Consider the following 25255-nt stretch of genomic DNA (forward strand, 5'->3'; position numbering starts at 1 on the left):
TCGAGTGTCAGAGTTGAGTCTGTAACAGCAATAATACGACAGTACAAGTCAAATGACAGGTATGGTTTTAATGATAAATCTGGGCCCAAAATAAATAAATAAAATGCATTACGCACTGTATTTTCTTTTGGTAAACAAAACATTAACACAACTGAGATGCGAGAAGACCGTGACAAACCCCGATGTCATTCCCCTCAATCCAAGATGCAAAAACTGCATGCAGCCACACATGGGAAGAAAAGAAATCTCACGGCATTCTCTCCTCCTGCGTCACGCTCGATGGGGGTTCACTTTCCTGCGGCAACTTTAGAAAAGACCCCGGACGTAAACACCCTCCCGCACTGCGTTTGTTCAAGATGCCCACCAACGACAACAGCTGCATGAGAACATGACAAGTGCCATCTCATTTACCTACCCCTGGTCCAGATAATGAGGAGCCACAGGCTCCGGCGCACACAAGACATGCAGTTATTAACACATACAGCACGCATACGTGCCATCACAACACCCTAACTTATTTCTCACAGCGTCCTCGCTACCAATTAGGGCTCCATAAAAGCCGAGAAATGCTCCGGCGTAATAACAGGAATAAAGTAGGGAACTTCGGAGCCGGCTGAAATTGACTGCCAGCGTTTGTCGGAGGGGGAATGCTGGAATTGATTGTGAGCGGGAAGGGAAGCGAACGCCTGCTCATTCCACACTTGGCTCCCTTTCAGCTGACACAAGCCTCATACCCACATCATCCCTCAGACTGCTGTAGCAAGAAAACACAATTACACACTAAAAAAAAAAGCATTTAAAACCCTTAGTTTACCTTCCAGCATGCTAATGGGAGGAAAACTGGAACAGGATTCTGTCTGACAACAATGTCAAACCTGAGTACTGAGCTGACATCGCAGGTGTTTGATCAGCCACATTGGCCTCCTGGTAATTTCTTCATGTGCATTCAAAGCCCACTGCAATTACACAATGCTGTCACCCTTATGGAAAGCCAGGTTGAAAAAGCTTTGTTCTTCGCCTTGTTTTGGATAATGGTGTTTTGTGATGCTTTTTTAAGCATTCTCTACTCAGAGTCTACGACCGTTTCTCGCCATTTGTCCCTGCAAAAAAAAAGTCAGAGTGAAATGTATCTGCACTTTTCTTTCAAAAAGCCTGACCTTCCTTCTATCCACAGGACCCATGAAGACCTTAAACCATGGGGGAGAAGAAAAGAAAAGAAAGGGACGGGTTTGAGGGGCAACTGAATCGATCAGATTTAAACGTGGGGACGAAGAGGACTCAACCTGTGTGCGCGTTTTATGCTTTTGAGGCAAGCGTGCACTCACTTGTCCAGAGCTGAACCTTGGCTTTGGTTGCTGGTGAGCCTTGAGAAGACATTGCGGTCATTCCTGGTCCTCAGAGGAGGGGAGGACGGAGGAGTGTAGCCGTCAGTGGGCCTAATGATGAGCAGGAGGAGCGTGAGGGGAGGAAAAAAAGAAGACTTGATTACAATCAAACAATCCATCTGCAAGTAAGTTAACTTTGAACTGGGTATTACTTGTACCTGTATGCACGGTCATAAGACTTCCTTCGCGTAATCGGGGATGTGTCATAACCCCGAGACTGCCTAGGACTGACACACACAAGAGCAAGCAAACTAAGCAGACTTTCAAAGCAAAAACAATGAAATAAACTGTCAGGAATCTAATAGCAACAAGGGGTTTATACTATTTTAAAGCCGTCCTTGCAGACTATTTTCTTGCATACCAGCGGAGCAAATGCACATTCGGATCTCCAGTGTCAGAGGGTTGATGCTAATCTCCTCAATATATCTTTTTTTTTTCCTTCCTAAAGCTTCATTATTGACAAGATAGCATTTCGTTTCCAGCTTCAGCTTGAAAATGTGATCAGAAGAAAATTGTAGACTGTAGCCTCGCGATCTTTGGTTGGCCAAATTAATGTTGATTGAAGGTTGGTAGGGCTGATACATGCCTAAGATACAGGTGCGTCCATCGTCTCTCCATGCAGGTGACACTTCAAGAATACCTCTGGTCCACATTTAATTTATGTTTAAATCTCCATGACTTACAAGGTGTGTCCCCTAACGGGCAGGCTGATGGTGCGGGATGCCCGGTCCTTGTGGTAAGTGTCTCTGAAGGTCAGACTCAGTCCCAGACTCCCTGGAACAAGACTCAGGCCGTCCTCCTGGATGTCCGTCAGCGAGGCCAGAGACTTGGTGACGTGCTGCAGTTTCCCGCCTGATGACGGGTCCAGGATTGGGCCGAGGTACTCTGCCGACACCGCCTTCATCTGGGCTGACAGACGAGGCTCCATCTGGATGAAACATGAAAACCAATTGTGTTGCAGAGGACCCAAGAAAATGGAGTGAAATGAGGATGAAGGAGGATACTGGCGCAAGAACACTTGAGGCGTACGTGAATATTAGGAGTTAATTTAAAGGGAACCTATTAAGAAAAACACGTTTTTTCTTGCTTTAACATATATAAAGTGGTCTCCCCTCAGCCTGCCAACTCAGAAAAGGAGGAAAGCAACCAAATTCTGCAGTGTCTGTACAGCCGCCCCAGATGAGCCATCCAGTGTGATGTGGCTTCTACGAGCCGTTCAGGTTCTGCTCCTGTCGTTACGTAACGGGCGCAATTTACATCGGTTGGCCTCCGATGCGTGAAACCACGGCCACAACTAACTCTGGCCGGAACAGCAACAACTCCTGGAGCTTCTGCCATTTTCTACGCGACATTCAGGCAGCCAATCAGCACAGAGCCTCATTATCATAGCCCCGCCCACTCAGAATCCCACATACATAACGAGGTTAGAGAATGAGAAGATAAAGACATGGCTCAGAGGCTGAATTTCTAATTTATTTATCAAAAACAATCAAAAGCTTGTTTTTAAGACATTCAAGACCTGTTTAAAATAGGTATTAGATGCCATAATAGGTCCCCTTTAAACAAGACGTCTGAAAACATAATTTAACATGGAAAAAGCCAAACACGTGCAAACACAGTAATGTGAACAAGATCTGTTTCATTCTTTTACATGTCAAAAAGAGGCAGGCTAGACAAAAAAATATAATCATTACAAAAAATTCACTATAAAAGTACAGGGCGAGAGCTGGTCTGCTACCAAGACAAAGAAGGGAAGATTTTTAAGAGTTTGCTTATACTGCCACTCTGTGGTTTCACCCAGGTATAGCGAAGAGTCTGACAAAAAAAAAAAAAAAAAAAAAAAAAAAGTTTTTCTTGGCACAACAAAATTAGGCCAAAAAGCCAAATGAAACACCAGGAACAGACAGAAGCAGAAGTTCTACCTTTACTTTGAAATCATCTTGGCTGTTGGATTCCTTAATCTGAGACACACTGTTGAAAAAAGACAGAGAGGATTAGAGATATTATAGATTGTACTTCCTTTTTTTTCTAAATGTAACCCCCCCCCAAGAAAAATTTAATTCCAGCAGATATACTAGGGTGGGTCAGGATGTGAGATGGACTGGGTTTAATGTGCATCCTGAGAAGTTTAGCACATTGGCTCACCTGCAGTCGGAGGCTTGGCTGAACTCAGACGGCTCCTCGTCTGTGCTGGTGTAACCGTTCTCTGAAAGTCCGCACAAAAAACACAACCTGTTACACCTGCAATACACTACACAAACTTTATGTGCATGAACTGTACGTCTGTTTGTTTTTGTTTTTTTAAATGCATTTGACTTCAGCTTTACATTTTAGCAATGTTGAAGCAGAAGCTGGTTTTTCACTCTGCTGGAAACTGAATAGCTCAGTGGTCAAAGCTTTGATGTCAGATTTGTTGTCAGTAAAACTAAATGAAAACTCTTTAATTTGCTAATTCTTTTTTTCCGACAAATAAATGTTAGGTTTTTTAATTACCGACATGTTAAAAACATTGAAAACATTTACATAAAAACATGTAAAATGTATTTGTCGGACAAAAATAATTAGCAGATTAAATTGTAAATCCAGACAAAATATACTTGAATAAATCATAAAGTAAAACTCTTTTTTTTTTTTTCTTTGTTTCGACCTCTATGTTATTTTGATCCAGAAAAGATGTTATTTGTAGGTTTTGGTTGTACACAATTCCCTTTACAACAGTCAACACATCAGTTTGCCTTTTTGAACATAATACAAAAATATCTACTAATACAAAGATATATCGGTAGGTAGGAAAAGAGACTTAAATGAAAAATTATTGTACATTTCACCATTATTTATTCATTTTTTAAACTTCTCATTGTTCTTCAAATGCGAGAAAAATATGAATGCTCACCCTGTTGAACATTGTGTATGAGAGCCTGGAGCTCGGGGATGTATTCAGCCTTTTCACGCAGGGCATCGAGGATCATGTGATTGTGAGACGAGCCGATCACGTCCGTCTGCCTCAGCTGGCCCTCGAGCAGTCGGATCTGAGCCTCTTTCTGAGCCACATGTAAACTCTGCACACGAAAGTAAACACCATCAACACTCACCCAGTAATCAAACTAATAGACAAAGGAGAATTTAACAGAACAATAAAGGTTATGGTATGATTTTACGCAATGAGTTTATTGATGAATGAATGAATGAATTGTCTTTATTTCGGTCAATTGTACAAGTTATTTTACAAAAAAAAAATGAAAAAAGTAAAATAAACATTGCTTTTGCCGAAAAGGTGTAGGCTGAAGCCGTAGCTTATAGCGCCTACTTTTTCTCTTGTGATCAGCTTAAATCAGAAACATTAGCATTAATCCTTGGAAACAAACAATGCATAAAGAAGACAAAAATAAATAAGACAAAATATTAAAATTGACGTTTCACATTCTAGAATGTTTTTGATAATATACTTTATAGTTATAGTGTTTTATATTTATTTACAATATTTTCTTTAAACATTTTCTCATTTTTACTTGTAGATAGAACTGCACATTTTTAGGTCGTTGTCACTACTATACCATATTTCTCTTGCCTTAATTGATGTACATCTCTTTTTAATATTTGTTCTTGCTGTCGTCATCTCAAACATGAGTTTCCCCCTCAGGTCATAGCGGGTTTCTTTTATTTGGAACAAATCCTGAATGCAGTTTGGAAGCAGTTTCTGCTGGGCTTTAAAGGCAAATAAAACAGTTTTCTGCTCTACTATATCATGGAATTAGTAGTAGTATTATATTTAATAAAGAGATTACTTGTTGGTTCATAATAGTCATATCTATTAATTAACCTTAAAGCTCTTTTCTGTAATAAGAAAATAGGGTTTATATGTGTTTTTTATAGGTGTTACCCCATACCTCCACACAATAAGTAATGTATGGAACTATGAGTGAGTTATACATCAAAAACTGTGCTCTTTGACTGAAGATATAATTTGTTTTACTTAATATTGCTAGGGTTTTAGACATTTTTGATTTTACACTATTTATATGTGATTTCCAGCAAAGTTTATCATCAATTATTACCCCCAGGAACTTATTTTTGCTCTTTCTATTTCCATACCACTAATTTTAATTGTTAATTGATTATTTATTTTTCTAGTGCTAAACTTTAATAACTTAGTTTTAGTTAGATTTAATGATAGCTCATTGATATCAAACCATGCCTTCACATTTTTCAGTTCTCATTGATCATTTGTACATTCAGCTTGCAGTAACGAATAGATACCACTAGATGGCAGTGCATCCAAATAAACGCTAGTTATGGTACTCTGCATACAGTATTATCCTGTCTTTGTGAATGTGCTTTTATTTCCAAGATTCTCTGTATTAAACCCACTTTGTCTATGGATGCCTTCAGGAAGTGGTCCAGCAGGTGGCGTGCTTCAGCCAGGGAGCAGGAGCTGATCACCACTGAGGTGTCCACCGAGTCCAGCTCATCCTGCAGGACAACACAAAACTGACCGTCAGCGGAGGCACACCGACTGCTCTCTCATGAAAGGTAACAAGTTTACAGACCGGCGTGGACGTGTTCGTGTTTGTCCTCGTACCTTGGTTTCCTCTATCTGCACGATGGTGGCCTGGCAATCAGACAGGCTGTCATTGATGTAATCTATATTGGCATTGAGCACTTCAATCTCCTCACTAATTTCTTGAAGCAGGCGGTCTTCGGCCTCTGGTCCCTCCCCTTCGGCCATCAATACCTCCCTCTTGTGTGAAAGCGCTTCCTGCTGGGCCGTCAGCTCCTCTCGCTTCTAACTCGTCAAAAACGCAAATGCAGAGACAGCAAAAAGGAAAAAAAATATTGCTCAGCTTAAAAGATCTGCTAATGCAGGGTACAACTGCCAAATGGGGCAAACAGTTTTCCTGACTTTCACTTTTATCAAGTGACATGGGTACTAAATGTAATGTCATGGTAGAGAGAGAGACCAGGAAACTGATGGAAGAAGAATATACCTAAAAAAAAAAACACTTTAACATTTAACGGGACAGGTTTTAACAAGATCTAAAGTGGCATTGATGCCGTTCTTACCTTAATGAGGCGATCCATGTCAGCTTCCACGTTGGAGATGGTCATCCTCTGCATGACGATATCCATTATGCGACGCTCGAGGGCCTGCCACTTCTGACGGGCTGACTTGGAGAAACTATTGGCTCTGCCTGCAGCTGCAGTGCTGCCCAGTCCTGCTGGTTTACGCTGCAACTTCTTTCTGCCCCTGAGAAGAGAGAAAAAAAAAACAACTTGAAGAAACCCAGAGGAAAAAAAACAAAGAAAAACTACTGGATGCCGTATGTGGCAGTCTTTATCTCAGCGATGACTTCTCACCCGATGACCCGTGTGCCGTCCACACTCCCCTCGCTCTCTCCCAGGTATCCGTACACGTTGTTCTTGTTGTTCCAGTGCCGCACCAACCCACTCACAGACCTGCCGGTCTCGGGTTCAGAGCTGCTCGCCGTGGTGCTGGCCGAAAAATCGGCTCCAGAGTCCGTAGCCGGGGGGCTCGTGTTCCAGCGGGCCACGCGTCCGGCCACACGATCAGACATGGGCTTGGCCAGGCGACGAAGGGCGGTCACCTCCTGGGTTTTCCTGCGGAGCACCATCTCCTGCTGCCGCTTCTGAGACTCCAGCGCCCGGATTTGGTACTGATGGAAAGAAATCCATTTTTAGTTTCTCTGAACCACCAGGTTTGCATGCATTTACTTTGATTCAAGATAGAGTAATTGTTTTTATCCTGCTCCTGGGAAACCATCAAAAGATGAAACGTAACAGTTAAATAGTGTGCACTAAAAAATGTAATCCAGAAATCCGTCTGCATTACGATAATACACGATAATACAAAAGGCTTTCAATATTCCAGGTGGAAAGTTGGAGGCTTGAATGTCCACATGTGCAACATGTCAGCGTTCTGTGGACCAAATCACCACAATGAAGGATTCTTTAAATACCGAAATGAACTTGCAGCTTTTGGACCACAAAGACCGCAGCTACAAATTAATAACACGTGTATAACATTTGTCACACTGTTCAGTCAAGTTTGCATTCATACTTTGCACAGCAATTACCAAATGATTCCTTTTCTAATGAATGTGTACGCAAAATATCCATAAAACCTCGGTGCATACAGTGCAGTGATCACACATGGTGCACGAAATACATCGCCTCCATATGTGCAGAAGGGCATGACTGCAAACGCAGACAAATTTGTTTTTAACATCAGAGCTGTTTGAAACAAAGATTTATTATGAAAAGTGATAAGATCAAAAGTAATTATCTCTTAACCAAATATACCTCCAAGCTTCAGTTCGATCAAGTCAACAAACGAATGTATGAAAACAAAGGCTCTATTGTTACTTTACAAGGCTACTGCAAGTCTGTACACATTTGTTGGAAGTATTTTTGTTTATTTATTTATTGTAGATCCCCATTAGTCACTGCCTCAGCAGCAACTATTCTTCCTGGGGTCAATTAGTATGATCTATCATAGTCATGTTTCAGTTTACTCACAAGCTTAACTAGTAACACAGGTGCCTTTATCATTTTTATGAGCTATTAGTCCTGCTTAAAGGGCTAAAACTTGCCACCCTGGTGTTCGCCATCATTACATGCACCAGTCTGAACATGGGAAGCAAAGGAGAGGGTTGTTGGAGGAGCTCAGAAGGAACAGTACATACAGTATAATCAAGTGAGCTGCTCTCCAGGAGAACTCGTTCCCGTGACTACATTTGCAAATATTAAAAAGTGGGAAGTCCATAGGACTCGAGACAAGACCGTAGGTTCAAGAAAACAGCCAAATATCTTCAGGGGGAACTCCAGGGTCGAGGTTCTCCACTGTTGCCTTCCATGCGTTTCAAGAAAGACTAAGACATCAGTTGCTACAAGATAAACATGAAACAACCGCACTGGAATTTGATAAGATGCTTGTTTACGTGGCACGACGTTTCTGGGAGAATAATGTTTGGTCTGAAGAGACAAAACTGGAGCTTTTTTGAGAGTCAAAACAACTAGCAGATGGAAAAAATGAAGTTTCTGTAGAGCAGAACGCTGTGACCACTAAGACACATGGAGCAGACTCAGCTTCTTTTTTTCTTTTTTCTTTTTTTTCTGGGGGGGGCTTTGCTGTGGGTCAGGAAATACTGAATCTGTGTAAGATTCAGTATTTCCTAAAATTCAAGACAATCAAGGTATCCTGGAGTGAACTATAGCACCCGGTGCCAGAGGCAGCAGCAGCTCATGCTTCTAAAACAATACTTCTGATGATTTCTTTTAAACATGGGATAAAAAGTGAGGACACCTCAAACTTCTGTCAGTTTCAGTTCAATTCAGAGTTAGTTGTGGGTTCTTTTTGGTTCTTTGAAGGTAGCAAACTAATTTGTAAATGTGTGACGGAGAGGTTGCCCACCTCTTGTCGTCGCTGCTCCTTCTTGAGCTGCGCGATCTCCCGGTTCCTCTTGGCCTCCACCATCCTCCTCCTCTGCTGCTCCTCCTTCATCTGCTTCATCAGCGTCACCTGAACGCAGCAGCAAAGCACGTCAGATGAGACGACACCCTTTATCCGCGCCCGCGTGGCTCCAGCTGCCGTCTCCTTACCTTGGCTTTCTTCATATCGTTGACCTCGCCCTGGAGTTTCTTCAGCTCCCGTTCGTACCTCCCCTGGTTCTTGAGGAGACGCGCGTGCTCCTTCTGTGCAGTTTGCAGTTTCAGCAGGTCTCGGTTCATCTCCTTCAGCCGCTTCTCGTACTCCTGTTTGATTTTGTTGGCCTTTTCTTCCGTGTAATTTTCCATGGACACTGCGAAACCATGTCAGCAGTGTTTAAAACAAGGTGGTGCTGGGATACCTTACCTTGAACTGAGCGAAGGAAGCGAACTCACTGAGGTTTTGCAGCACGCGGTCTCTCTCCAGCTGCGTGTCTCTGATCTTGTTTTGCAGCAGGATGAGCTTCTCCTCGTACTGCAGCTTCAGCATCAGCAGCCTCCGCTGGCTGTTCTCCAGCTCGTCTATCAGCTTCTGCTTGATCTCAATCTCGCAGGTCAGGTCCGCCAGATCAGCCTGGAAGTTGGCTGCAAATTAGAGACGGGGGTTGAGAAAGATTTTAACCTTACTTTACATCTTTGAACATGAAAATGATTCCATAATCCTAAGGGATTTTCTTTCCCTTTACATCAACTCCAAAACTTTCAGCGATACTTGTCAACACTCTTTTTCAGAACTCTAACCTGCATGATATAGCAGCTTCATTTACACCAAAAATGTCTTCAATTATGTCAAAACTACATGATTTCTCCCCAAAGAATCAACAAAACAGAGACAACACCTTTGTCCTCCGAATCAGAGTCCGAATCCACCAGACTCTCGTCACTGTCGAAATCGTCTTCTTCCTCCCTGCCTTCCTCCTCCTCCTCATCTTCGTCGCAGCCACTCTCCTCCTGCAGCGGAGACATGACGTCCTACCGGGAGACAGGCAAGTGATTATAAAAATCAGACTTTTTTTTCTTTAAAGAATGATGGTGAAAGTCTGCAACAACGCGTGTGGAAACTTGCCTCGGCGAAATTGTCATCTGAGTCGATCTCTCCATTCTGACCGTTCTCACCGCTCTGCCGGTTCTCTCCGTTCTCCTGAGTGTGCAGTTTTACTCGCTTCTTCAGGCCTTTCTCCATCTCTGGACTGCAGAACGGAAAGCAAAAAAAAAAAAAGAAATGATGTTCCACAAAAACAACAGAAGCAATTAAGAAAAAAAATACTAATAATCCAGATGGCTCTGCAGAAACACTCTGCCCCCGAGAGAGAAGGCACCTGGCCCGAACATCCACCATTAATTCTTTGGGAGCGCTGCCAAATCAGCCCTCCAAAGTCGTTGGCGAAGTCCCCACCAGTACATGTACCCTCATCCTTCTCCTTAGGCTTTTAACTTTTATTACCAATTTTATTTTCCCCTTTGCTCCCTCCTTTACTTTTACCATCTCTACATGGCCATTTACCTTCATCCCAGTTCCATTAGCGCACAATTAGCCTTTTAGTTTGCGTAATCTTCTCTCTCATGACCCAACTGACGAGGCCTCTTTGTGTGAAAGGCTGCGTAATTCTCAGCATCTCAGTTTTCCCTAATTCCCACAGCCATAACTGACTTCTGCAGTCGCTCTTAAAGAGAAAAGTAATGAGGAAGGTGGAACACATGGGCAGAGAAAATGATGCCCTTTCAACTTCTAAGATGTTTGAAGAAGGGGAAAAACTTCAAGCTAAGAGCAGAATGCATCTCTCTCTCTCCTCACCTCATCCTTCGCTGCCTCCTCTCTTTCTTCTTCAGCCTCTCGATGTCCATCTTGGCTCGCCGCAGCACGTCAGTCATCTCCGCCTCCATGGACATGGGCGCGGGAGAGGAGCCGGGGGGGTGACCGGGGGCCGGGCTCAGCACAGAGGTCGGGAAGGGGGAACGACAAGACAGGCGAGTCATCTGCCGTCGCAGCGACTCGTTCATGGACTCGCTCTCAAGAAGTTTGGTCCTGACAGAGGAAGATGAGTGCACTTAGAAAGAGCTTTTTCAAAATATAATATGAGATCCATAAGGGCTCTTGCTCCGTTTACCAACCCGACTTCTTTGAAAGAGAAGCTTATTTCATATCATACCAGATCTGGAGCGCTTACCTGAGTCCTTCAACTTCTTGGATATAGTTATGAACCAGAGCCCCGATCTCCTCGTTGCCTTCACCTAGAGGTCAGAGGTCATCATACTTTGTTAATTTACTTCTAACAAGGTAGCTGCTGAGATTGAGCTGGACCAGTCGTGGTAATTACGCATCCCTCTCACGTACTTGATTTGGTGAGTAGCGTGCTGACCTCGTTGGCCAGCAGATGAGTCACACGGGCGTTTAGGTGGTCGATGGTTTCCTGCATGGCCTTTACTCGGAGCCGCAACGTGTCGCTCTCTCTCTGCAGCATGGCGTTCTCCTGGTACAGGTCACTGTAGCCCTCTGAACCATCCTCGCATGCCACACGCTTTCCCTGCATGGATTCAAACCGTCAGCAACAAACCCTCAACTAAAAACGCACGCACACTAGGCCTGTGTTGAAAAAATCGATTTCCCAATTCTAAATCGATTCTCATATTAATTCCTAAAAATCGATTCATATGTCTAAAGATCGATTTTTTTTTCTTTCTTTTTTTTTCTTTTATTTATTTATGTATTTTTTTTTAATCATTACATTACAACTTTTGGTTATTTTTTTGTTTATCCCCAAAAAAGGAATGTTTTGTTGGACACGAGAATAACTGGTGCCATGTTTTTGCCTTTAAATATGTTTAAAGGTATGAAAACATTAAAGTGTTCTAAACTGTCTTGGGGTTACATTTGCAAAAAATGCTAAAAACCAAATGCTCAAAAATTAAAAAACAAAATAGACCGAAAATGGAACAAATAAAAACAGAATATGGGAAAAATAAAAGCGATTTCATCCGTCTCTGTTTCCTCCCTGGATCTGTTTGGTAATTCTGACCCACATGATGTTTCTGAAAACAGTTCTATCAGCATTCTGGGAGCTGATTGGTCCTTACAGCATCATTAGCTGCCAATACTTGCTGTTGAATCTCAATATAATACTAGTAGTAATATTTTGCAGAACTACAGTCATATAATTCATGCAACAGCTCAAAAAACAGTTTTAATAACACTAACCCAAATCAATATCGGAATCAAATCGGATCGAATCAAATCTTGATAATCGATTCTGAATCTTAAGAATCCGAATCAAATCTTGACATTTGAATCGATCCCTAACACGCGCGCGCGCGCACACACACACACACACACACACACACACACACACACACACACACACACACACACACACACACACACACACACACACACACACACACACACACACACACACACACACACACACACACAGTACTGGGGCCCGACTGTGCACAATGTGGCTGTTCAGAACAAGTTGATCCGTCTTTGCCTCTTCAAGCTGCTATTGTTGAACCCTGAATCCAAAACACTGAACAAATCCAGTTGTTTCAGTCTCGGACAGAGAGTCTCTATCAAATCCGGTCACAGCTCGCGACACTCCATTACTTCTGGATTCCGGTCACATCACATCCCTTGTTACCACATCGAGGTCAGCTCCGAGTCTCTCGTTATAGTTACTTCCCCCTTGTATCTGCGGTAACCCTCTTAAGTCCACAAAAGACTGACAGCTCCGCTAAATAGCTGCTTGCCTCTTGCAGCCCTGGAGGTCAAAGATGATTAAAAAGGAGAGACTCTTAGAAGGTCTCTCTTTACATTTCATGCAAACCAACCTGCAAACTTTGTAACTGACTCTATGCAGAAGAATACATTCAGCTGAATGATAGATCGCCTCTATAAAACAGTGTAAAAGGCTGATCTCTGGTCTATTAATCTCAGTAGTCAGGCTGCACAATAGACAAGGCTTTCACGGCTGCGCACATGTCCCTAATGGTATTTAATGTAGTAATAATAGTCAGCAGGTGGTACAGCAGGAACGGCTGATCAGCATGTTTTCTGTACAGTTATTCACACTTTTCTCTTATGGCCTTATTGCCTCAGATACCCGACCCGGGCTAGCCTAGCTCTGTGTTATCACTCAACCTGCCACGTTGCATTTCTCATGCCTAACATCCCGTTCAACTCCTCCCCCGTCTTCTTCTGCAATGCTTCTTCCTTGCCATCCATCACTCACCGCCTTGTACTCCATCAGTTCCATCTGGAGCCGGGCTATCTCTGCACGCAGGGCGCTGATCTGCTGGCTGGTCTTGTCTTGGTTCACCACCACCTTGTTCTTAATGTTCCTGGCGCGATTGGCGTACTTCAGGGTGTTCAGAGTCTCCATGAAGTCACGGTCCGACGGGCTGACGCAAGCGATCATTATTGTGTGGCTGCAGAGGAGGGAAAGATGCAGATCTTAATATATTGTTTTAACAAACCAAGAAAACGTTCTATTATGTATGATTAGCCGGTGAGATGGAGTGTCTGCTGGTGTACCTGTTGCCTCCCAGTGAGTCTTGTAACAGTCGCGTGAGTTTGGAGTCCCGGTATGGGACGTGTCCTCCTTTCTTGCTCTGATCACCTAAAGCGCTGATCACGTTTCCCAGAGCCAGCTAACACAAACAGGACAACGCAAACGTCATTTTTTTTTTTTTTTTACCTTGTCTGCATATATATTAATGGTTAATACCATGTTGGTAAGAACCTAAAGCATATATATATATGCTATTTTTGCTGCGGACACATCATCATTTCCTGCCCGACTCACCAGTCCACAGTTGATGGAGATTCCCTCCCGGGCCCTTTCCCCCGTGGCCCCTGTGCGTTTCAGTCTCTCAGAGCCAGCCAGGTCCACGAAGTGAAACTTGGCCATCAGCGTCTCATATTCTGGCTGAGTGATGGGACCAGAGTCCACACCGTTCACCTCTCCGCTCTCCCCGCCTCCATTCTGGGGGATGGCAGTTACTGGCAATTATTTAATCATCTTGCACAATGCAATATCTAAATAAGCACTTAATTCATTCATCAGCATTCATTCATCATCTATTTATATTTTTCCCCCAAATACATGCATTTTTTTTTTTTTTATTAATCCATCTTACTAACAGCTGACATGGAAGGGGCATAAAAATTAAAGGGGAGACACGATCCGGAGCTTCCTGTCATCATGTTATTATTTTTTAATCATTGTAATATCCTCTCATCTTTCAAGCACCCCAATTGTCCACTATAAAGCCTCACCATTTGCAGCTGTTGGCAGACTCTCATTTGACAAAGATGGATGGTGAAGATGGCGTGCGAGCGGGAGCTCTGGGCATTCATCTGCGTGCTGGCTGTGGTGCGGGAAAGAGCGCCCAGCTTCAGGCACTGCAGCAGCTGCAGGACGGATGTACACAAAAACAAAGACAGGTGCTTACATTCATTCTCAATGAAGAGTAAAAGACAAAAAACTCAAATATTCTCCCAAAGAGCAGTCTGGGAAACAAAAACAAGTCGCAAGCAATTTTTATATCGATGATCACACTCACAAACCTTCCTGGTGTACCGGTACTTCACTGTCTTCATGTGTCTTCACTTTAAACTCCTAGAATTGACTTTCTTTCTTTTTTCTTTTTTTAAATATTTTTATCCCCGATTTTGTTCCCATTTTCATCACCCAGTGCTCCTACCTAAGTGACAGTCCTGGGCATTGCTCCCTCTACCAACCCTGCACTGAGCTCAGGTCTCCTCCTTAACCTGAGGAGTGAGCAGGCCGCATCTTTTCACCAGACAGGGTGGGGCTTCTCTGGCCGGGAGTAGTGCGTGGAAGGATCACGTTATTCCGGCCAGATCCTCCCCACCCCATCTGGCGCCCTGGTTGGCCAGAGGGGGCATGTATAGCCCAGGACTGCTGCATGTTTTTGTGAGAGTAGCTCACATTAGCTACCCAAGGGAACACGGGGAGAACATGCAAACTCCACACAGAAAAGCTGGAGTTGTAGCCTGCAGCAAGGTGAACAAGGTTTCCAAACGGAGGAACGGTACAGTTAAACTGCAACAAATCTGAGAATAGCTTCTGCAGAATAATGACACTTAATATGCCTCAATATCCACAATGAAACACATCGATGGATAAAAGCTGGAGGCATCTCTGAATCTCAGCGGTTCGACCTCAAAGCAGAAGCATGAGACGCTGCCCCACAGAGCCAGAACCTTTTGCTGGAAGAGTGGGTGAAAGACTCCCCAAAAAGAGCTGAAACACTCTTGGCTGGCTATAAAAAGCCTTCACACTAACACAAACCCACCTCCTCTTCAGAGTGCACCAGTCTGGAAGTGACTCCCGTGGTATAGATGCTGCCACTGGCGTCCTCGTGGATCTTAATGTTAGACTTCCGGCTGCGAATCTCGGGGTCTCTGCCTCCGTCAAACAGGTCCAGGATCTCCTCATTGTACAACTACAACAGAGTAACTTCATTAATTACTACAGTGACATCATCTTATTTTGTTGAAACACAGCTCTGCAGCAACAGCAGTCAAACTAACGGCCTCTCTGAAACCGGCAAAGGTCAGAGGTCATAGAGGTCAACTGAGAGCTCAGCTGTTCACGCACACACACACGCACGCACACACACACGTCTGTTTACCATCAAAGATAACCTTTTGACCTGAAAAAAAACGAAGAAAAACACACTAATAACTTAGAACAAGACAGAAAAGAACAAAACCGATGAATAAAAGCTATTAATTACTTAATTTTACTTTTTTTTTTAATCTATCCCTACAAGATTATTAAAGTAATCAGGTCATACAAACACATATGTACTCCCACATGCAACCTAAAGATTTGCCTCCCAGATACTCCCAGAGGAGATGATTAGTAGTCGTATATCTAATTTTTCCTGCACCAGCATCCCTCCTCTCCTCGATTCCCTGCTCGTATCCATCTTGTGGCCCAGAGTGATGAGCAATAATGTCAGAGGTAATGGCAAACATTAATCAGCACCAACAAAGCCCAAGCAGACATCCCACCCCATCTGTCTTCAAGCTGTCACTTCCTGTTTGTGGAAGTGGAGGCTGATCCCGTCATCTCCCCCATTTTGTCCCATCTGGTTGGAGTTAACATGAACCAAAATCCAGGACGCAAACACACACACACACACACACACAGGCGAGCAACATTATCACTCCAACATCCTTTACATTTCTAGACTGAGTCAGATTGTGCGATGGTCACCCACCTCCAGGAACTGGGCGCTGACTTTAAACTCGGGCGGCTGATTGCCGGCCTCCTGGGCTCGCTCCCTCCGGCTCTGGATCCCCTCAAACAGCTGGTGAACCGCCCGCGGGATGATGCCTTGCTCCTGCACGGCCAGGTTCACATCGAAGCCGGTCCCCATGGTGTAGGTCTTCCCCGAGCCCGTCTGGAACACGGTTCGTGAACACTTACAGACCCAACATCTTCTCATATTCATGAACAAAGCTGTCCGATGGCTGCGTCGGCATATCCGATAAATGCATGCCCGGAGTACTTTCTTTATTTTGAGGCGATAGCAACACTGACTTACTTTTTTCCCACCATTATCGTGCTAATTTACATGGTAATCTTAAGCATCTGAAAAACAAATGACTTACAATAATGAGAAAAGGCGTCATACCTGACCATAAGCAAACACGGTGGCGTTGTAGCCCTCTAAGCAGCCTTCGATGAGCTTGTACACGCAGGACTGGTAGATGTGCTGCTGCTCCGACTCTATATCAAACACAAAGTCGTAGGTGAACGCCTTGTCCTTTCCCAGGAGGACCTGCGGTTCTCCAGGTGTGACCAGTGTGCAGACGTGGCAGCCCTCGATCTTCTCTTTGGCCATTTGAGGACGAATCCTAAGACGGAGGCACATGAAAAAACGCAATCAGTGAATGAAGAAGTGACGATATGTTGTGGAGCAGGAAAGCCGGCACCTTCATGCAAACTCAGGCCACTAATCACAAACGAGACACAAGTGTTTTATTGGATCCAGCAGATAAAGCTATCAGAAGGAGACGAGATTTCAACAAGGATCTTAAGAGCACATTAACTTCGTATCGAAGTCGAAACTCAATCTAATTAAGAACATATACCAGCTTTTGTGGAATGAATTGTATTTGTTGTGAATAGAGCTGAATGTGGTGGACAGAACAGATCCAGGTGTGTTACACTAGATCCTTGATAAGGAAGCTGGGACACTTCAGACGTAAAGGAGACCTATTATGAAAAACACGTTTTCTCTTGTTTTAACATATATAAAGTGGTCTCCCCTCAGCCTGCCAACTCAGAGAAGGAGGAAAGCAACCAAATTCTGCAGTGTCTTTACAGCCGCCCGGATGAGCCATCCAGTGTGATGTGGATCTACGAGCCGTTCAGATTCTGCTCCCGTCGTTACGTAACGACGAGCGATTTACATAGGTTGGCCTCCGATGCGTGAAACCACGCCCACAACTAACTCTGGCCAGAACAACAACTAACTCCGCCGGCCGGAGCTTCCGCCTTTTTCTACGCGTCATTCAAGCAGCCAATCAGCACAGTGCCTCATTATCATAGCCCCGCCCACTCAGAATTCCGCATAGATAATGAGGTTAGAGAATGGGATCAATCAATCAATCAATCAAATTTTATTTATATAGCACCTTTCGTCCAAGTACATGAAATACAAGGTGCTTTGACATTGTGATTGAAAAATAAGCATAATAAACAAATAAAAACTGGGAGACCAAAAAGATAAAAACTGGGAGACCAATGCATGCAATGGATGATAAAGACACGGTTTAGAGGCTGAATTTCTAATTTATTTAGCAAAAAAAAAATCAAAAGCTTGTTTTTAAGACATTCAAGACCTGTTTAAAATAGGTATTAGATCCATAATAGGTCCCCTTTAAGCAAAGATGAAGATTAAGGAAGGGAGGTCTGAACTAAAACATATGTGTAATACGTAAACACATTTTAGCATCACTGTGTTCTTGTTATGGTATTGTGACAATAACAAACTACTGTCATCGTTAAATCAATTTAGAAATAACAATATTCACCATAATCTTGCTGGAACTCATCATTTCACTCATTGAGGAAAGTGTATGTAAATGTAACAGGAAAATAAATATAATAAATCTGCGCTTGGGAGGAAATACTGGATTTGGGTGTCTGACGTGACAACCCTGTCACTTTGTTTGCAGCGGTTTTTCGGTGTACTGTTCAGATTTGGAGGGTGAGGTTACATCACAGACTGGAAATCCAACTCTTCCATCTAAATCACAACTCAATTTTAGTTACTAGATGTTGTAAACTGAAACTTCTCATCCTCAGTTATATAAGCTGAATAAATTAATTAGCTAAAAATGCTCCAACAGTACTTTATTAAATGTTTTATATCTTGACAAAGTCATCTGAGGTTTACCGCATTCATTGTTGTTGAAAATAAGAATTTCCCTTTTCCCTGTTTGTCCATGAATGCAGCATTAGAAGCAACACCGTTTCTAATACGTGTGAAAAGTCGCCCATACACAAGTGGAAGCTCTTAACATCGACGTCGCAAAAACCTTAATAAAAAAAAAAACATCAACAGAAATGGACGTGTCCTTTCATGCGTGACGGAGGAATTATGCAGCGAGTTGGAGCAGATGGCTGGCTGTTACATGTCTGTGGTGACGTTTTAACAATCTGGAGGGTTTCAACACATGACTCCAACAAAACTGTGCATAATAGAAAGATCTGCACCGATGTATAAGTGGACAAACTCCGGATGAGGTAATGTAACTACTGGACAGTGAAAATAAAGTAGTAATAAAAAAACTATGGGTATTTTATCTGTTTGGTGTGGTGGGTGTGTGCTGCTGTGAGCACTCAGGCTGCATGCTCTCTGCTCTCTGCTCTCAAGTGTTCATAATAAGCTTCAGGAGTTATTGAGAGTACTTTGTGTACAAATTTACATTTACACGGTAGCTTGAAGCTGCAGGACAGATCTCAAATGATGCACAATCCTGCAAATGAAAGAGGTGGAGTCGAGAAGCTCACAACACCCACCTTAAACTATTTCACAAAATAGTTACCGGCTTATGACAACAGTTCTGACTCGACACTGCTGTCCGCTTGGCTGTGATGACACATGTGCTGCAGACATCTGCTGAATCAGAGCCGCTCCACGGGACAAACTGTATTATGTAATAACTATATCGTAACCTCATGCATTTACTTCAGCAAAATTTACATCATCTTTCTCCTTAAGCATTATTTGTTGAAAAATAAGTTAAAGTACATATTTTAAAAAGAAACTGAACTGTGAGAGCAAAGTTTAAACCTGTACAAAATCTCGACACACAAAAGACCTTGACAGAACTTAATTGTGTAAATATAAAGAGGAATCCCCACCAGCAGACTACCATGGCTATTTCAGGGAACGTGTAATAATGAGGCATAAAACGGACACCTCTGAGAAAAACCAACTTCCTGGTGGTCTGCTGACGGGAAGACGGGCTCATAAGTCATTAATAGAGCGGCTGTTAATCCTTCTTTTTCTCGGGACTCTGGGTTCTGCTGGGTTTTCCATCCTGACTGGTAGCTCACTGAAGTTAATTGCTTTCACCTGACATCCCAGTTGTAAAAAAGAAAATAAAAAAATTCCACATAAGATGAGTAAGAAAAGAAGGAGCCTCTGCTTCGGAACATTTTTTGAACTTGTTAACAAAAAAAATTGAGTGTCAGATAATTTTAAAGAGTTTAAACTCCTCACTGGAAAGAGGGCTGATTAATTAAGATGTAGCTGACGAAGTGCCTCTCTCGTTTCATGCTTGTGCTGCAGCGGTGATTAAACAGAGAGTATAGAAATGTTGCCCTCGCATAATTTAATTAGAACAGAAGAAGGTCCGTCAGAGTGTGAACAGGGCTTTCAGACAAGCGTCAACACAGTGGGGAGGTAATCACTTACAGGATTAAAAAAAAAAAAGCCATGAGCCAGCGTTTATCAAGGCATCGGGTCCAACCCTCCACGTGCTATAAACCCCCCCGGTTCAGTCGAGGGGATGCAAATCATTATTCTCCTGCACAGCAGGAAAACACTACAGACCCCCTGTAGGATGCAGCACAAAGAAATACACACATGCTGCATAAAGCCACAGGGGAGGGGGGGGGCAAACCCCAAATACATCCACACAGACATGTGCAGTTTAGAAACAACCTACTGTACCATCTTTAGTTCACACATGTTTCCTCTCAAGCATGTATTAAGTACCACACCCACCACTAACACACACTCCGTTAATCCCTTTGCCGCACATCTTTGTGGCACCACAGAAACACACACATCTTCCTTGCCCTCCTTCAGAGCTCGAGGGTTCGCCGAAGAGAGTCTTCCAGGAAGGAATTAAAAACACTTGAACGGTGCGATTCAGCACCAGCGCACTCACCCAGCCAACCTCATTACAAAGAGTGCGACTCTGAATGCAGCTCGCAGACGCAGAAGCTCCTTTTATTGCCGGATGTGACCTTGACACAGGAGTTAATGCATCCAAAAGTGCTCTTCAAGCCAATTATTAACATAAAGTGGATACTGCAGAAGGGAAGCGCATTGTCTCTGTACAATGGACTTGCAGGACTGTGCACGTGCGTATGCGTGCGTGCTGCAGCTGTATAGTAAAAGCACTGGAGATTATTCTGTTTATACGCTATTCTAGCAGCATTTATAGGTCAGTGTTTAAGATTCTTTATTGCAATTTAATGCTTTCCTTTCCATTAAAAGATGACAATAGGATCTTGTCAGAGGCTCCACCGGGAGAAGAAATGACAGCTTTCAATAATCAATCAATACACACACACACACACACACACACACACACACACACACACACACACACACACACATATACACACACACACACACACACGCGCCATGGCTCAGCTGGATGAGCATTTAAGCCAGCTGCACCCAGAAAGGGTGGGATCTATAGCATTGATTGAAAGAGCAAGCATCTCACACAAGCAGACACATGCACGCACAAAGATCCAGATTCAGATGGCAGATTCAATAAAGCGCATCAGATGCTAAAAATAGCCCACAGCGCCACGATCAAATGTCTGAATGAAAAAGGCGTCAAGAGACACAGATTTTATTTCCCTTATGCGGCAAATGACCGCATCTTTCGCTTGTCATGTTTGTGTTCAAATAAGAAAAAGTTCAAATACCCCAGGGGGGGGGGTAAACAAGGTAACTCAGAGCACACACCCTCACCCCAATGACCATATTTAAACTGTGCTCATCCTGTGTTGATCAATGTGAAGGTGGATGGATGGATGCCTCATCCAACTCTGCCAAACACAATATCAGAAACTCATCCACCAGCTCTGAAACACTTACTGCTATGATTATCAAAGCTCCAAGTACTGGTCAGACCCCGGCATCAAAGATGCTCTCACACACACACGGTCTAAATAAAATATACTTGGAAAGCTTAAAAAAAGCCCTGATGTGAATTTATCTAAAGCACGGCGAAGGCAGTCAGCCACCAGACCTTTGTAACATTGAAATGTGAGATATTTCCCAAGAGTCAAAAAGCTGAAATGAAAATGATGCAGACACAACAGCAACCATCACAGGTGGCAAACAAGAGAGATTATAATACATATAGCTTTTGTGAGCCTTCAAAGTGCTACACAACTGAATATTAGTTTTTCACAACTGAGATGTGAAAGAAAGAAAGAAAGAAAGAAAGAAAGAAAGAAAGAAAGAAAGAAAGAAAGAAAGAAAGAAAGAAAGAAAGAAAGAAAGAAAGAAAGAAAGAAAGAAAGAAAGAAAGAAAGAAAGAAAGAAAGAAAGAAAGAAAGAAAGAAAGAAAGAAAGAAAGAAAGAAAGAAAGAAAGAAAGAAAGAAAGAAAGAAAGAAAGAAAGAAAGAAAGAAAGAAAGAAAGAAAGAAAGAAAGAAAGAAGTGATCGGGGGACAGTTAATAGCAAGTCATCACACGGACATCCAGACGAATCCCATGGAGATGCTGCTGCAGATCATACAACAGCTAATATGAGAAAACACGTCTTCAGAGAGGGGAAAAAGCACCAGGGACTGAGTAAATCATCACTCTAAATTATTCATATACACATCATCTTCCCAATAGTGGAGTTAAAAACAAAATCGTGATTATGTACTTTTCTTCTGTTCTCCTCTGGCTGCTTGTCTTACAACAGTAAACACATTTTCTGCTAAGCCTCACATGATGTGTGAAATGTGGGGTAAACATGAAGATAAAAAGATTACTTTTACTACACTCACCGGCCACTTTATTAGGTACACCTTGCTAGTAGGACCCCTATTGCCTTCATTTCTTTTGTTTTTCCTTGTCTGCATATATATTAATGGTTAATACGATGTTGGTAAGAACCTAAAGCGCATATATATATATATATATATATATATATATATATATATATATATATATATATATATACATATACACTGTACATATATATATACATATACACACACGCACGCACGCACGGGGGATCCGCTGCTAGTCCAAGACGCGAAAAACACATGGAAACGCACAATGAGCACACGAACCCTGGAAATCTGCAAGAGAAAAAACAAAGACACGAGAACAGGCAGAGACACAAGCAGCAACTATCCCAGGTCCCCGGGACCCAATCACAGCTAGGCTACCTGCTATCTGTCCCCCAAAACTGCGGAGTGAGTATGTAGGTGAGTGAGCAGATGTGTGTGCGCGTGTGCGTGTGCGTGTGTGTGTGTGTGTGTGTGTGCGTGCCTGCGTGCGTAATAATCCTATCAAAGCTCCACCTGAACTGTATCTATAGTGGGGGAGGGGGGGAGCAACCCCGCCACCCGCGAGACCAGAGGCCGACAAGGAAGAACCCGGAACCCAGGCCACCAGAAACCCCACAGAGGGCGAGAAGAGGGCGGGAGGAAACCCACCGCCAGCAGTGGCCGAGGGGACCCGCGGGCGGGGCCCCCACGACCACAGGAAGAGGCAGCCAGGGAACCCACGGCGGCGGACCGGGATCCAGGCAAACCCCGACCACCCGGCCCGGGCCGGACATGCGGCCAGGAGGCCCTCACCCCCCAGGCCAACGACCCCCACCCAGCGAGAGGCCAGCCTGCCCGGAGAGACAGAGCCGCCCCGGCCGCCAACGCGGGCAGGCGCACCCGCCCCCACAAAAGCGGCCCTCCAGGACCAAAGGAGCGCCGCCACGTGGGCAGCGGGGGGACCGGAGACGGGCCCGGGGAGAGGGAACCCCCCAACAGGGCGACACCCGCGCCGGCCCGACAACGGAGGGCCCCAGACCCAGGCATCCCATAATATAGTATACTAACAATAATAGTAATAATTATTATTATTATAATAATAATAGTAATAATAATAATAATAATAATAATAAATTATAATTATTTTTGTCCTGCTGATGGAGGCCCAACATTTTGTGCATCTCCCTTTTGCCTTCATAACTGCGTTAATCCTTCGTTGCATAGATTCAACAAGGTACTGGAAACATTCCTCAGAGAGTTTGGTCCATATTGACATGATAGCATCACGCAGTTGCTGCAGATGTCGGCTGCACATCCATGATGGGAATCTCTCTTTCCACCACATCCCAAAGGTGCTCTATTGGATTGAGATCTGGTGACTGTGGAGGCCGTTTGAGTGGTGAAGTCATTTTCATGTTCAAGAAACCAGTCTGGGATGATTTGCGCTTTATGACATGGTGCGTTCTCCTGCTGGAAGTATCCATCAAAAGACACTGTGGTCATAAAGGGATGGACATGGTCAGCAAAAATACTCAGGTAGGCTGTGGCGTTGACACGATGCTCAGTTGGTACTAATGGGCCCAAAGTCTGCCAGGAAAATATCCCCCACATCATTACACCAACACCACCAGCCTGAACCGATAAAAGGCAGGATGGATCCATGCTTTCATGTTGTTGACGCCAAATTCTGACCGTACCATCCGAATGTGGCAGCAGACGAGACTCAGACCAGGCAACGTTTTTCCTGTTGTCCAGTTTTGGTGAGCCTATGCGAACTATAGCCTCAGTTTCCTGTTCCATGATGACAGGAGTGGCACCTGGTGTGGCCCTCTGCTGCTGTAGATCATCCACTTCAAGGTTCGACGTGTTGTGCGTTCAGAGATGCTCTTGTGCAGTTGTAACTATTGGTTATTTGAGTTACTGTTGCCTTCCTAACAGCTCGAACCAGTCTGGCCATCCTCCTCTGACATCTGGCATCAACAAAGCATTTGCACCCACAGACCTGCTGCTCACTGGATATTTTCTCTTTTTGGGACCGTTCTCTGTAAACCCTATAGATGGTTGTACATGAAAATCCCAATAGATCAGCTGTTTCTGAAATACTCAGACCAACCATGCCACGTTCAAAGTCACTTAAATCACTTCTCTTCCCCATTCTGATGCTGATTTGAACTGCAGCAGATCATCTTGACCATGTCTACATGCCTAAATGCATGGAGTTGCTGCCATGTGATTGGCTGATTAGAAACTTGCGTTAACGAGCAGTTGGACAGGTGTACCGAATAAAGTGGCCAGTGAGTGTACTGTACATTGGGAAGAAAAAAAAAGGTTTGACAGCTTTCCTCTACTGCATTTGCCGCCAGATGACTGCGCATCTGAGCACATGTTGCTTTCCACACCAGCATGATATAACTGTTGTGATGATGCTCAAATTTGCAGACTGAAAATGCCAGTAGCCCATTTGGTCCACTTTTCTGAATAATCTTCAGCACAAAAACAACTGTTGACCTATTGTCTAATTACACTTGTGAAAATAAAACCACTTGAACCAAATGCCAAATCTACGACCAACAAAGAGGGAAAAACAATAAACCAGCCCATTGTGGTCACTGCCGATGATGAGAGACTTCCAGTAATGCCTCTTTGTGTGTGTGTGTGGGCGTTTATGCTCAATCAACCTTCAGAGAGAGGATTGTGATAGCCAGAGTTCATTTCCCTAATGTAAACACTTCAGTAAAGACTTAGCGCACACCCACCCACATACACACACACACACACAGTTGATTGTATTCAGTAGAGCTGTGAGGGTTTTAGAGCTCTGTGGTCTCCCGTCAGGCTTGAGCCAGCGCAGGACGGCACTCATCATTAGACACACTGCATTTCTTAAACATAGTCTATTTCATCTTCAAATTCTCAATCTCAATTTAATATAATCCCTCTTTCTCCATCCCTCCACTGCAAACCATCACATCTTATTCACGCCTGCCCGTCCTCACATGTCCTTCAGTTTTTGAGCCGTCTTTCAGTTTGCTGCCAACTTAAACAGACGACTAGGAAAAGGAGCGTTGATAACAGATGCAGT

The 25255-nt window shown here is 43.6% G+C and overlaps 1 protein-coding gene across 2 annotated transcripts in view; it reads right to left on the reverse strand.

The window, feature by feature from the left end:
* kif21b (kinesin family member 21B) overlaps positions 1-25255 on the reverse strand; it is a 68983-nt gene that overhangs the window by 21230 nt on the left and 22498 nt on the right. For both annotated transcript variants that reach the window (XM_061727694.1, XM_061727695.1), the window contains exons 2-26: positions 16557-16779; positions 16140-16322; positions 15207-15356; positions 14164-14298; positions 13691-13870; positions 13420-13535; positions 13118-13313; positions 11224-11413; positions 11057-11120; positions 10684-10914; positions 9955-10078; positions 9728-9860; positions 9285-9473; positions 9003-9202; positions 8815-8922; positions 6741-7057; positions 6447-6630; positions 5965-6168; positions 5754-5855; positions 4279-4444; positions 3531-3591; positions 3308-3356; positions 2069-2313; positions 1544-1612; positions 1326-1436 (exon numbers count right to left, since the gene is read on the reverse strand). In XM_061727694.1, coding sequence (XP_061583678.1) covers positions 1326-1436; positions 1544-1612; positions 2069-2313; positions 3308-3356; positions 3531-3591; positions 4279-4444; positions 5754-5855; positions 5965-6168; positions 6447-6630; positions 6741-7057; positions 8815-8922; positions 9003-9202; positions 9285-9473; positions 9728-9860; positions 9955-10078; positions 10684-10914; positions 11057-11120; positions 11224-11413; positions 13118-13313; positions 13420-13535; positions 13691-13870; positions 14164-14298; positions 15207-15356; positions 16140-16322; positions 16557-16779 — 3930 coding nt within the window. The remainder of the gene's footprint in view (positions 1-1325; positions 1437-1543; positions 1613-2068; positions 2314-3307; positions 3357-3530; positions 3592-4278; positions 4445-5753; positions 5856-5964; positions 6169-6446; positions 6631-6740; positions 7058-8814; positions 8923-9002; positions 9203-9284; positions 9474-9727; positions 9861-9954; positions 10079-10683; positions 10915-11056; positions 11121-11223; positions 11414-13117; positions 13314-13419; positions 13536-13690; positions 13871-14163; positions 14299-15206; positions 15357-16139; positions 16323-16556; positions 16780-25255) is intronic.

This window comes from Cololabis saira, chromosome 8 (genome assembly GCF_033807715.1).
Source record: "Cololabis saira isolate AMF1-May2022 chromosome 8, fColSai1.1, whole genome shotgun sequence".
Taxonomy (NCBI): Eukaryota; Metazoa; Chordata; class Actinopteri; order Beloniformes; family Belonidae; genus Cololabis; species Cololabis saira.